This window comes from Geotrypetes seraphini, chromosome 10, assembly GCF_902459505.1.
Source record: "Geotrypetes seraphini chromosome 10, aGeoSer1.1, whole genome shotgun sequence".
NCBI classification, from domain to species: domain Eukaryota; kingdom Metazoa; phylum Chordata; class Amphibia; order Gymnophiona; family Dermophiidae; genus Geotrypetes; species Geotrypetes seraphini.
In genome coordinates, this window is record NC_047093.1 from 90763505 (window position 1) to 90777166 (window position 13662).

At 43.6% G+C, this 13662-nt stretch overlaps 1 protein-coding gene across 4 annotated transcripts in view; it reads left to right on the forward strand.

The window, feature by feature from the left end:
• AKNA (AT-hook transcription factor) overlaps positions 1–13662 on the forward strand; it is a 193256-nt gene that overhangs the window by 95321 nt on the left and 84273 nt on the right. For all 4 annotated transcript variants that reach the window (XM_033960081.1, XM_033960078.1, XM_033960080.1 and 1 more), the window contains exons 5-8: positions 4843–4999; positions 10237–10397; positions 12252–12311; positions 12490–12617. In XM_033960081.1, coding sequence (XP_033815972.1) covers positions 4843–4999; positions 10237–10397; positions 12252–12311; positions 12490–12617 — 506 coding nt within the window. The remainder of the gene's footprint in view (positions 1–4842; positions 5000–10236; positions 10398–12251; positions 12312–12489; positions 12618–13662) is intronic.

Sequence of the window (13662 nt, forward strand, 5' to 3'; positions counted from 1 at the left end):
ACTCTCTGTGTTATTCGTGAACTAACCATTTAGGGCTCCTTTTACTAAGGTGCGCTAGCGTTTTTGGCGCACGCAGGAAATTACCGCGCGCTACGCTTCTAGAACTAAGGTCAGCTCAATGCTCGCGTTAAGGTCTAGCGCGCGCACTATTCCGTGCGTTAAAGCCCTAACGCACCTTTGTAAAAGGAGCCTTTAGTATACAGTAATGTAGATGCGCTAACTGGTTAAAATACAAAAATTTATTGCAGTTAGTGTGTGCACACAGAAAAACTACTGTGCAATACTGTAGCATGTTTAGCAAAAGTCTGTCTTTTGCTGAATTAGGGGCACATTAGTACCTAATACTCTTTAGTAAAAGGGCCCCTTAGATTAGGAAAAGGGATGCTTATTTTTCTGAGTCTAGGGCAGGGGTTCCCAAAGTCCCTCCTTGAGGGCCGAATCCAGTCGGGTTTTCAGGATTTCCCCAATGAATATGCATTGAAAGCAGTGCATGCACATAGATCTCATGCATATTCATTGGTTCAGGATTGGTTTCAGGATTCATTGGGGAAATCCTGAAAACCTGACTGGATTCGGCCCTCAAGGAGGGACTTTGGGGACCCCTGGTCTAGGGTGTAGTGTTAACTTTTTTGTTTGTATTGTGTTTTCTCTGAAAAGCCAAGACAATGAATGGGCAATTTTTAAAAACATTTTTATATATATAAAGCATGTTGGACACACAGAAAATAGCTATTATAAAATTGTATGGGTGTATGCTTTTTGATTATACCCACAGAAAGGTGGAATATCGAGTCCATTCCTCCCACCCTTTATTGGCATTTGATATACTGCCCTATCTTGGAGAAGTTCAGGGTGGTGAACAATTTCTTCTATCTGTCCCGGTGGGCTCATAGTCTAACTATGGTACCTGAGACAATGGAGGGTTAAGAGACTTGCCAAGGGTCACAAGGAGCAGCAGTGGGATCAAACCTGCAACCTCAGGGTGCCGAGGCAGAAGCTCTAACCACTAGGCCACTCTTCTATTCCACTAGTATGCAGTCTGATGCAAGCATTCCTAGGATTGTTATTTGGACAGAATTGAGGCAGAGTTATGTGGTACATTAATATTTTATAATAGTCTTATAGCCTGTTACATTAACGGGTGCTAGAATATATGTGTGTGTGTCTGTCTTTATTTCTTTCTCTCTCTCTCTCCTTAGCTGCTTTCTGTCTTTCTTTTTCCTTGGCTGTCCATCACCACCCCTTGCCTGCTCCCCCTGTCCATTCTCTCTTCCTTTTACCTCCCCTGTGTCCACCACCCCTTCACTGCTTTCCTTATGCAGCAGCAGCCCTTCTTCCTTTGTTTTAACTCCCCCCTGTCCAGCAGCACCTCTTTCCTTCTCCCTCTGTCCAATATTAGGCCTCCATTCCTTTTTCTTCACCCACCCCCTGTCCATCAGCACCTCTTTCCTTCTCCCCCTGTCCAGCAGTAGGCGTCAATTCCTTTTTCTCCCCCCCTCCTCCTTCTTATCCCTATGATACACTTACCTTGCTCTGCCCCTGATCAGAGGTTCCCGACAGCCACCCAGTTACACCCATTGGAAAAGTTCCCTCTGCCGCATCCCGCACCCTTCCTGATGCGACTCCCGCTGTCTTTCTTTCTGTCTGTCTCTTTCCCTGGCCCCCTTTGTCTGTCTGTCTGTGTATCTCCCTGCCCCTGTGTCTTTCTTCTTTTCTTTCTGTCTCCCTTCCTCCCTCTGTCTGTCTGTCCAAAGCAGCATTCCCTCCTCCTCCATTTCCCTCCCCCCACACCAGTTCCCTGTGCACCTGCCCCTGTGTCTTTCTTCTTTTCTTTCTGTCTCCCTTCCTCCCTCTATCTGTTTGTCCAAAGCAGCATTCCCTCCCCCTCCATTTCCCTTCTTCCACACCAGTTCCCTGTGCAGCAGCATTAGCGTTTTCTCTACCCCCCTTTCCTTTCCCGTGATCCCGACTACAAACCTGGTGATTCCAGCAGCGTGTGCAGCAGTCTTCACACGCTGCTTTGAGTCCTTCTACTGCCCTGATTTACTCTGGCACGTCCCTGATGACATCATCAGAGACGCGGCAGAGCAAATCAGGGCAGTAGAAGGGCCCCAAGGATCATGTGAAGAGTGCTGCACACGCTGCTGGAATCGCCAGGTTTGTAGTCGGGCCCGCGGGAAGGGAAGGGGGTTGCGGCAAAGGACTCGGGTCCCGGGCGGTGGGGTCAGTTTAAGAGCCGGGGCGGAAAGTTGCTGGACTCCTCGGTGGGGGCACTGAGCGGCCGCGATCCCTCTCCTCCGAGACCCCCCTCCCCACCCCCCGTTGGAGGAACGGAGATCAGCGGCTGACTGCGGTCCCGGCTTGTGGAGGCGATCAGCGGCTGGTGACGTAGTAAGCGCGCATGCGCACTCCTGCGGCCACAGACCTACTGATCATGGAACACGCAGATAGGAGTGCGCATGCGCGGCTAGCGTTTTATTATATAGGATATACATACCTGTACATTTAAGGGTTGTTATATTCAGCCAATGGTGGCCAGCATTTTGCTGTCTGCTGCCAACTTTATTCCCAGATATTCAATGTTGAGCCATATCTGAGCACCAGCATTTAATATCCAGGCATACGGACTCAGCTAAAATGTAACCAGTTATGTACTGATGAACCACATAAAGATATTACTGTGTCTTATGCCGTCCTATTTATGTGGTTATCCTAGCTGGTTAAGTGCTGAATATTAGCACTTAACCATCTAATTGCTGATACCTACCCAGAACACCCACAGAATAACTTGGTTTTGGCTTAATGCTGTGAAAATGTCCAGTTGGTCCCAGACAAGCAATTTTAAATGTCCAGGAACCATATCTAGCCATTTAAAGTGCTTTGCATATTGACCCTGTAGAGTCCTGGCTTTCACATATTGTGTGGGTAAATATTTAGAATATTAGCACTTAAGAGCATACGTGTACACATATCCAGGCTAGAAAATTTACATAGCATGTATTTACAAGAGGGGGTGTACACAGACGAGGAGCGTGGGTGGGGCTTAGGCATTGCTCCTTCTTATACATAGATAACTTGCTGAATAATGTGAGAGGTGGTGTAGATGTGAGCACCGAAATATTAGGTGCACTAATACTGGTTGCCCAATCACTCTTACCTCAAATTTAGGAAATTATTGAAAACTTACCTATTTGATAAGCAAGAATGTTAACTTTTTTAACAGCATATCAACCATGGTGTATTTTATTTAGGAATTTGTATTTTAATTGAATTGTTTTTACTGATGTTGTATTTAAAGTAGTAATATGTTTTCTGTACTGTATTTTTTCACTGAAATGTCTCAGTTTCTCTCGTTAGAGAAGAAGCTAATCTCGAACATTTCAAAAGCCTATTCAAGAGTCATTTATTTAAAGAAGCTTTTAACGTTTGATTTAAATTTTACAGTATCCTTTTTAACTCCCTTAAGGAATTAAGCAGCAACGAGCCCTTTCCTTTTGTTTTTTTTCCCTTATTTGTCTTTCGTTCCTATCTAAATTGTATTTCTAACCCTACTTCCTTTTGTCTACCATCTGTCTGTCTCATTTATCCCTTTTTAATATGCCAATTATTAGTTGATGTTTCATTGTAATTGTCCAGTCTCCCCCATTGAAAAACCGAATTCGCAGTTTTTCACGATTCGCGGGGGTTTCTGGATGTATAACTGGATGGACCGTTCAGGTCTTTATCTGCCATCATTTACTATGCTCTGCTGGGATATCTGTGTGGCTAATCCATTAAAAATACTGGCTCCCCCAACATCCCTATGGCTTGTTTTGTGCTTTTTTCTTTTGGACATGTTTTGTTATTGGGGGGGGGGGGGGTGTTGTTTGTTTTGTTTTTTGAGAAAAAGATAGATGCATTGAGGACAAGCACTTCTGAGTAACGGATTTTTTCAAAACAAAAAAAAATAGATGGTTTTCTGTTGTGAAAACGATCATGTTCACTACTGGAGTTTGTGCGTTTTCTGCAAAATGTCCAAACTTGGATTTGGACATCATATCAAAAATGCTCTTCCACATTAAGTTGTGCCATTCATAAGGATGCACAGTGTATGGATCTGGCTCTCTACCCATAAATAAGTCTTTGTAAACAATTACCTCTAAGGTGATGGCATAAAGTTGAAAATAAGTATGTATGTTAGGTGCCAATGACTCGTGTTCAACTCCTAGCGACTTGATGAATTATAGATCTGAAAAGAAATCAGGTCTTCCAGCATCATCCCTGTGGTTGTTTTCAACATGTCCAGCCTTCTAATTTTCAGGTCATCCTCTTCGCCTGGTTCCTTCAGTCTTTCCAAACATGATGTCCTCCAGTATCTTATTTTGGTCACACCGTCAGAAGAGAAAGATCATTGGAGAAGGAGATCATGTTTGGAAAATAAGTACAAAATTAAATATTTCAGTTATTTTATTTTTTTAATGTGTTTTGTATTTATGGGATCTTAAGATTGCATTTACAGAAGGCAACATATGAACTTTGTGGATGGAATCAAAATAGTCTCATAGCCTTTGGTATAATAGTCCCTGTTACAACAGTAATAAGCTTGTTTAATTTTGGTCTAGTGCATAGCGTATATGTTTGAAGTGATGTTGAAGACTGACCTTTTATATATTAGGCATATAATAGGTGTGATTTAAAAAAAACTTTTTATAGGCATTGTGTTTTGAAAATTCCCCCCACATACCTTTACAAATAATAGGAAAATCTCACCATCACTCTGTATTCTCGCTGTTACTATCCAAAGCTCTTAATACAAACTTTTTTTTCCTTTGGGCTTTCCAATGTCTTCCTTGTCTTTCCTAGGTAAATTTATATGCTGATCCACCAAAGCCAAGCCAGAGTCTACAAATGGGAACAGTTTCTCAGGGGTCCAAGGTCATGGCCTTCACAATCCCACAGTCCAAGACAGCACAGTTTAGCCAAGCACTGAATCAGATACCTCAAACGAATGTGGACTCAGGTGCGTTGTAAAGATGAGGCTCCAGATGGTATAGTTTTATCCCTACTCCATTCTTACTACCTTTGAGAAGAACAAAGGAATTTAATGGGGCACTTTTCAGAGGATTGCTGTGGGTAAGTGGCTGCCTACCCAGGAGACAAACCTTAAGAAAATCCCCCTCGCCCAGTGAGAAGAAAAGAAGCAGCTCTGCAAATTAAGCCAAGGGAGTTTAAAAAAAAAAATCCAAATGTATGCTTTCTGTCAGAGTGTGCATCTCTAAATTAGGTAGCTAGAGGGGGAAGAAGAGCCCCTTTGAAACTCCCCCATATCCACCCCCACCCCCAGAAAGTTCTGTAGGGAGATTCCCTTTGAAAATAGGTAGGCAGACCCAGGAGTACAAAATACGTGTGTGCCTGCAAGGTTCATAAGGCACAATCTGGAAATATTTTACATAATCGATCGCCATCTTAGAATTGAACTTTTTGTGTTATTAAGATGCCATAGAGTCAGAAGCAGTATCCTGTGTAGACGGCATACACTTTCAGAGTCCTACGGATGTCTGGTAGTACTACAGAAAAATTCACTAGTGCTTTAATCTGGGTTCTCTGTTGCCCAACACAGCTAGTATATGTAATGTACACAAGACCTCTGACCAGGTCATCCCTGCATTAACTAGGACACCTGCCCCACCCACCCCACATGTAACCTGGATAGAGTCTTTCACCTCCCACATTGTGAGAGGGTGTGTGAAGGCTATTGCCCAATTTTCATGCTATCTGCAGAGCAACATGGCATATTAGCTACAAAGGAGTTCTAGACTATCTTATGCTGGGATTTTATCCTTTCCATTGAATAAAGGGTAATTTTCAAAGCTTCTTGTACGGATCAAGGGTTGTTCACTCCTGGACAAACTGCCATTGAAAACTGGATATCCCCCAATGTACAACTTCATTTATAGACTGTCCCTGCTCAGAAGAGTTTACAATCTAACTTGGGATAAAAGTTCCCACACTGACCACAACATGGTTATTTTTACCAGTGACTAGAGAAGAGATTAGGTCAGGAAGGGGCTGATTCTCTATAGCAGGGGTGTCAAAATCCCTCCTCGAGGGCCGGAATCCAGTCGGGTTTTCTGGATTTCCCCAATGAATATGCATTGAAAGCAGTGCATGCAAATAGATCTCATGCAGATTCATTGGGGAAATCCTGAAAACCCGACTGGATTCTGGCCCTCGAGGACCGACTTTGACACCTGTGCTCTATAGGATGCCAGTCTCGGTGGCCACCTAAGAAGCGGCTGAGAATTGCACACTGGTATCCTATACAGAATCGCGTCTGTCTTAAAGAACAGATGCCTTAACCTCCCCCCCCCCTGATTTTCTAACTGGCACCCATGTCACTTGCGCTGGTTAAAGAATCGTGCCTGCCTGATCGCAAAGATAGGTGGCTAAGCAGCGCGGATGTGTGGGGGAGGGGCGTAGGGGGTGTTAGGCAGAAAGGAGTAGGTATTCCTCATGGCACGCGGATGTGATTGTCGAGGGTCGTCTGCCGCTGCTAGCTCAGTTGATTCCCCCCCCCTCCCAATCAGCTGAGCCGGCAGAATTCCCCGAAGCTGCTTTGGTGAGTCCTGCCGGCTCAGCTGATTGGGGATTCCCTTGCCCTGATCAGCTGAGCCAGCAGCGGCATCTACTTTTAAGATGAAATGTGTAGGCCAGCATTTTGCAGGCCTACATTTCAGGCGTCTGTCACGGCTCTAGGGAGTTGTGCAGGGATGCTTTAAACTCACCCAAGGCCACTTCCGGGTGAAACCACGCCCATGCCCATCCTTGTCTCCCTAGGCCCATGACAAATGCCTACAGTGTAGACTTCCTGCCTTGGGTGAATTTTTTGTCTGAAAAAGTGCATCCTGCTAGACAGCAGTAGGACACCTACTACTGCCTATAATCGGGATGCCCATTTGTAGAATCAGCCCTGAAATCTCTGTACTTTAGGGTTGTACAGAAAAACCTATAGTTAGAAAAACTGCAAATTGAAGTTTTTCCCATGAATTTAATTGTGCTTGATCAAAAAAATTATTTTTTTTAAAAATTTTAAAGCCCATCATGGGGTCACTCAAAGCCACTGATTGCATATAGCTTTGTTTTTCTTAAAATTTGATATTATTTTTGCTTAATGGAGTAAATTTCTTGGTATTATAGCTATAACTTTTATGTTTTTACACTCAGCATTGATAAAAAAATATTTTATGCAAAAATCTAGCAGTACCTTATATACTCGAATATAAACTGAGATTTTTGGGCCCAAAAATGGGGGTCTTAGTTTATATTTGAGTCTACTATCGTAGTTTTAAACAATATCCAAATTTAAGCCTACTGGGCTGTGGGGAATGGAGTCGCAGGTCAGGGGCAGGCCCAACATGTGAATCAGGCAGCTGATTCCTCCCGTCTGCGGCCGCGGCAGCCCTCCATGCTGTTTGTCGATCGCCAGGAGGCAGGGGGGAGTGAGGAGTCGGCGATCCGGATTGTGAGCAGCCATGCCTTTGGTCCCAATCCCGGTTCTGCTAAACTGGCTGGCAATAACAAAGCCAGATGCCACGGAGGCCTTCCCTCTTGCCAAATTACTGAAGGCTCTGCCAGTCTCAATCCCGCCACCCTCTGAAGTTACTTCCTGATTTTGAGGAGCGGGATCGAGACCGTCAGAGCCCATAGCGATTTAGCAAGAGGGAAGGCCCCATGGCGTCTGACTTAGTTATTGCTAGTCTGTTTAGCAGGACCGGGACAGGAACGAAGGCAAAGCTGCTCACAACCTGTATACGCCGCTGACTCCTCACTCCCCCCTCCTCCCAGTGGCCGGAAAACAGCATGCCACCACCGCCGGGAGGAATCAGCTTCCTCACATGTCGGGCCTGCCCCTGACCCATGACTCTGTTGGAAGAGTAAAATGTGATGGGGAGAGATCTTGTATGTAGGGGGGAGAGGAAGAGAGAGTAAAATGAGGTGTTGGAGGAAAGAGTGGAGAGGATATGCTAGATGGAGGGGGCAAGACAGTAGATACTGGTTAGAAGAGTGAAAATAAAGGGGAAAAGAGAGAGAGAAGATGCTAGAAGGGGGGAGAGGGCTTAAGAGTTCACAAAAAAAAACCTGGAGAAATTGAAGCAGATAGAGATGCAGAAAAATAAATGGAGGAAAATGAAAGGAAAATAAAGTCCGAGATGGATGTAGGAGAGGAAGTGAAGACAGGAATGAGAGACGAGGCAGACTGCAGACCCTAGAAAGAAAATTAAGAAAAGACAGAAGAAAGCAGAAACTGGGATAAACATGAATAAAATGGCCAGACAGCAAAGATAGAAAAAATAATAATTTTATTTTTAATTTCATGAACAGAAAATGCAGTTGTATTGTAAATTTGCACTGCTTTCTTTTTATATTCCAAAGTGTAGAGTGCTATTTCTCTTTCTCTGGTGTTGAACTGCATATGGCTTCTTGAGGTTTAAGTTTGATTTTTGTCTACATTTATTTGTTTGTGGTTGCTTGTAGTTGCGTTTTCTTATGTAGGGGCCTTGTTGCAAATATGTTGGCTTTGGGATATATGCATCACAGATAATTTTTATTATGTTTAGTGACTTATGAGATAGCTAATGGGGAGGTAGGGTAAACAGTCTTTATAGATTGGCTCACCATGATTACCCAAATTTCTCACCTCGGTTTATATTCAAGTCAACCTTTTTTTCCCTATTTGAAGGGGAAAAAGGATACCTCTGTTTATATTCGGATCGGTTTATATTCGAGTAGATACAGTATTTTATTAAATGAGCCTTCAATAATTTGCACTTTATTGTCCTGCATGAGGCCTTGCAACAAGGGCTCACACTGCACTGGTTCTGTGGTGATACCAGTGGCAAAGTCAGTTATCCGTTTAACACAGAAGTAGTGAACAAGGACCGCAATCCAGTTGGATTTTCAGGATTTCCCCAATGAATATGATTGAGATCTGTTTGCATGCACTGCTTCCATTGTATGCAAATAGATCTCATGACTATTCATTGGGGAAGTCCTAAAAACCCAACTGGATTGGTGCCCTCGTTCCCCATCCCTGGTTTAACAGCTCGCTCGGCTGTTTCATTAACCACTAGTTAATGACACAGCCAGTCAAGGTGTTAAAATGATAACTGACTTTGCCACAGGAGTTGAGCAGCGTTGCAGGCTCTATCCTGGCTATCTCAAGAAGACATTGAATGCTTGAGTGTTTGGAAAGCCATTGGTAGATGTCTACACTAAAGTGTATGTGTTTAGCTATTAGCGAAGTATGTTAAATTTCTGTTATTTTCCACAATAAAGAGCAGATCTTGAAGGTTCATTTAATAAAATACTACTAGATTTTTTACATAAAATGTCCTTTTATCAATGTATCATTGCTGAATGTAGCTATAGCATAGGTTATAATACTAAGGGCTCCTTTTACTAAGCTGCGCTAGCGGTTTTAGCACGTGCACTAGACGCTAACGCCAGCATTGAGCTGGCGTTAGTTCTTGGCGTGTAGCACGGGGTTAGCGCGCGTGGCAATGCAGCGCACGGTAAAAACGCTAGCGTACCTTAGTAAAAGGAGCCCCAAGAGATTTGTTCCATTTAAGCAAAAATAATAGCAAATTTTAAGAAAAATGGAACTTTATGTGATCAGTGGCTTTGCACGACCCTAGGATGGGGTTTTAAAAAATTTAAAATTATTTTCGGATCAAGCACAATCAAATTCATAGGAAAAATTTCAATTTGCACAGTTTTTTCCAACTTTAGGTTTTTCTAGACAGCCCTACTGCGCATACTTTTGGCGGGTGTAATTGCATCTGCTTCAAAGCAGGTGACTGAAAATGATATCCCATTTTAACAGCTATCTGCATTTTCATAAAGAAACTCCATGCAGTGTTTCCCTTTGAAAATAGGTTTGTGATCTCACAGTTTCAAAATTGACCCCATAACACAAGGAAAATAGTACAAATATAAAAAAAACTAAAATTATATCTCCACTATCATATGAAACACAAAACTCATTTTATTCAGGTCCTCAGATTAAGTCAAAATAAGAGGAAGATGTGTGTCCATACTCCAGATTCCATCTGCAGCTGATAAGAGCCCAGGAGTTGGCCAGCATCAATTATAATCGGCCTGCAGCATTTATAAATCAGATGCATTATTTATCAAGTATAAGTATGAGGAGACCCCTTACTCCTGGCAGGTTCTCATGATTTGTGGTGGTTGTTACAGGTTCTCATGTTGCGCTAAAAGATCATGGTTCTTCCATACCCTCTAACTCCTTTGCTGAAGGTTTTCCATCGGCGAAAGGGCAAGACATTGCTGGTGGACGATCTCCAGGGGATTGTTTGACAAGTTACTTGGCTAAGCAACTAGAGACATTCCAGGCACAGGCAAGTTAACCATTTGGAAGTTCTTCTCCCAAGGCAATGAATAAAATGTAATTGAAACAATTGCATATGTTGCTTAACGTTTTCTGGTTGACCAAATAGCACTGTCCCTCTAAACCAGTGCTCTCAAACTCAAACCCTTTATAGGGCCACATTTTGGATTTGTAGGTACTTGGAAAGATTTATATTGGAAAGGTCCTTTAAGAAAGATTTATAAACTATAAAGAGTTTTACCTCATGCAAAATTGTCATTTCTTTAATAAGACATTACGGTAACTATTTTTCTGCGGCCCGCCAAGTACCCTATTTTTTCTGTGGCCCTCACAGTAAAAGTTTAACATCTTTCCTTCTCTTTTGAATTAACAAAAGATTATAACAGTTATAACAGGCATCCGCAACCGCCTTCAGCTCTCGCTACCTCTAGCACCTGACACACGCACAAGCTGCACTGCCTCCAACCATTGCTCCAAGCTGCACTGCTTGCAGTCATTGCAATTTGGCATGCCTCCAATCATTGCAATCCTACATCTGCATGCGATTGGACTCCACCTCACAATCGTGTACAGACGCAGGAAAGCACTTGCGTGAGGTGACAGCAACTGCCGGACACTTGCGTACAGACCGAAGGCCTCAAAATAGTACCTGGCGGGCCGCAAATTAGAAACAACTGCTCTAAACTGAGCAGGAGTCCTCCAACTACATTGCCACCAATGAGAGGTGGTGCTTCAATATTTATGCTTTCGGTTGCTAGGGGTAGGCAGGTTTCCTTGAGTTCTACAGAGCCTTCATTTCCTTTAACTATTGAAAATGTGATAATAAACTAGCACCTCCCTCTGGCATGGCAATAGGTGGAGGACTCCTGCTCACCTTAGAGGGAACAGTGCCAAATAATACATTTATTTCCAATAATACCATTTATTTGAGCCAGATGTCCATATAATTTTGGCCAGTTTGAACTGATGGAAGTAGGAGAGTGTGGAAGGGGAGGGATAACTGAAGGGCTGTATGTGCCTACGCTCCAGGCCTGTGCAGAGCTGCTATCCTGAATAGCTGCCAAGAGTTCTCATGGCAACCTCGCGAGACTACGGGAACTCACGGCAGCCATTCAGATAGTGGCTCTGCATGAGGCAGGAGTGTAGGAAGATCGCTTCTGCCCCGGTTCACAGCTGAATTTAAAGGTATGCTTTTTACTAATCAGGGAGGTGGGAGGGAGGTGAGTGTTGTTAGTCAGCCAGACAAGAGTCGTGAAGGATCCCTCCTGTCTCGGCCCACCGCTGGACCACCAGGTCTTACAGCAGGCCCAATGGTGGCCTGCAACAGATCTGGAAGGGGGGGCAGGTGGGCACTGACCTAATTATAAACCAGGGGTACAAAAGTTCAGTATTCATGCTTAGACACCATGGAAACACGAGACTAAAAGGATGTAACTTTAAATATACCATATATACTTGGATATAAACTGAGATTTGGGGAGTAGGGAACTCCGGTCCTCGAGAGCCGTATTCCAGTCGGGTTTTCAGGATTTCCCCAATGAATATGCATTGAAAGCAGTGCGTGCAAATAGATCTCATGCATATTCATTGGGGAAATCCTGAAAACCCAACTGGAATACGGCTCTCGAGGACCGGAGTTCCCTACCCCTGTTATAAACTGATACCCCCATTTTTGGGCCAGTTTTTTGGCCCCCAAATCTCAGTTTATATCCAAGTATATATAGTATATTTAAAGTTTCATCCTTTTAGTCTCATGTTTCCATGGTGTCTAAGCATGAATACTGTACTTTTGTTGTATGTACTGCTCTGTGTTTTGTTTTCCAATAGCCTTTATATTGCTAAGTGTTCTTTTCCTGTTAAGCAGGTAGAATCTTTTGAAAGCTTAATCAAAATGAAAAAACTGTCACCACTGGATCAAATAAAGGTAATCGGCTTGTTTTCTTATACTGCTGCTGTTACTCATCCATTGAATTACAGGATTAGCTGTGGCATGTTCATGCCATAATTAGGCTCCCTCTCAGACCACTGTCGGGCTGTAGTTGAAACTCTAATGTTTTCTCTCCCCTCCTAAGCCCTTTTTCTGTCTGTTGACTTTCATCCAGGGGTTCCAGCAACTGACAGAAGCCCAAGATTCTATGGAGAGGGCTTATCTTCAGGCCCGTGAGGAGAGCCAGCAGTTGCAGCAACACCCAGACACCGCGGGGCCTCTTGGGGAGTTTGATCCAGACAGGTATTGTATATTTATATGGAGAAAAGGAACACCCCAAGAGACAATGCAAAATGTATCTCCTACTGGCCAGTATTTTTCTTATATGTTAGATAAGGGGGGGGGAACAAGCCATTGAATGCTTGCATACAGTTTACTTGCACATATATCGACAGAAAACAATTCCAACTCATGGTCCAATCCCTAGTCCTAGGTCCTCTAAACTACTGCAACATCCTCTATCTCCCCTGCCCCGGAGTCATGATAAAACAACTACAAACCGTACAAAACACAGCCCCGAGACTGATCTATTCACTGAAGAAATACAACCATATCACCGCCGCATACCTCGACTCACACTGGCTCCCAATACAAGCAAGAATACTATTCATATGTTACTGTCTACTATTTCAAACCATGAATGGAGACAGCCCAGCTTATATGAACAACCGCCTTATCTGAACTACCACAACCAAGCAAAGGAGAACCCAGACACCATTCATGCACACCCCAATCAGAGGCGTCAAATGCAAAAAAAATGTACGATGCCCTACTGGCCACGCAGGCAGCAAAACTAGATCGCCAACTATCCAATCTACTGACTATGACACCAGACTACAAAACTTTCAGAAAAGAAATAAAAACCCTCCTATTCAAGAAATCCATCAAAACAAACTAACACCGCAGGAAGCACTTCAGTCCCCTGAAATAACCCGTTCAACTCTGTAACTCTTCTGGAAATGTCCCGATAACCTCTTATGTAATCCGCCTTGAACCGCAAGGTAATGGCGGAATAAAAGTCACTAATGTAATGTAATGTATATTATCCCAGGACAAGCAGGCATGATATTCTCACATGTGGGTGACGTCATCTACGGAGCCCCAGCGCGGACAGCTTTTCAAGCAAACTTGATTGAAGTTTCAAGTTTGCACACTGCACCACACATGTGCTAGCCTTCCTGCCCACTAGAGGGCGCATCCCCACCTTGTGGTCCTCAGTTCAATTTCATTCGTGGAGCCAGAAGCCCTGTGGAAAATTGTGCTCTCAATTTGCCTTCTGTCGCCACGG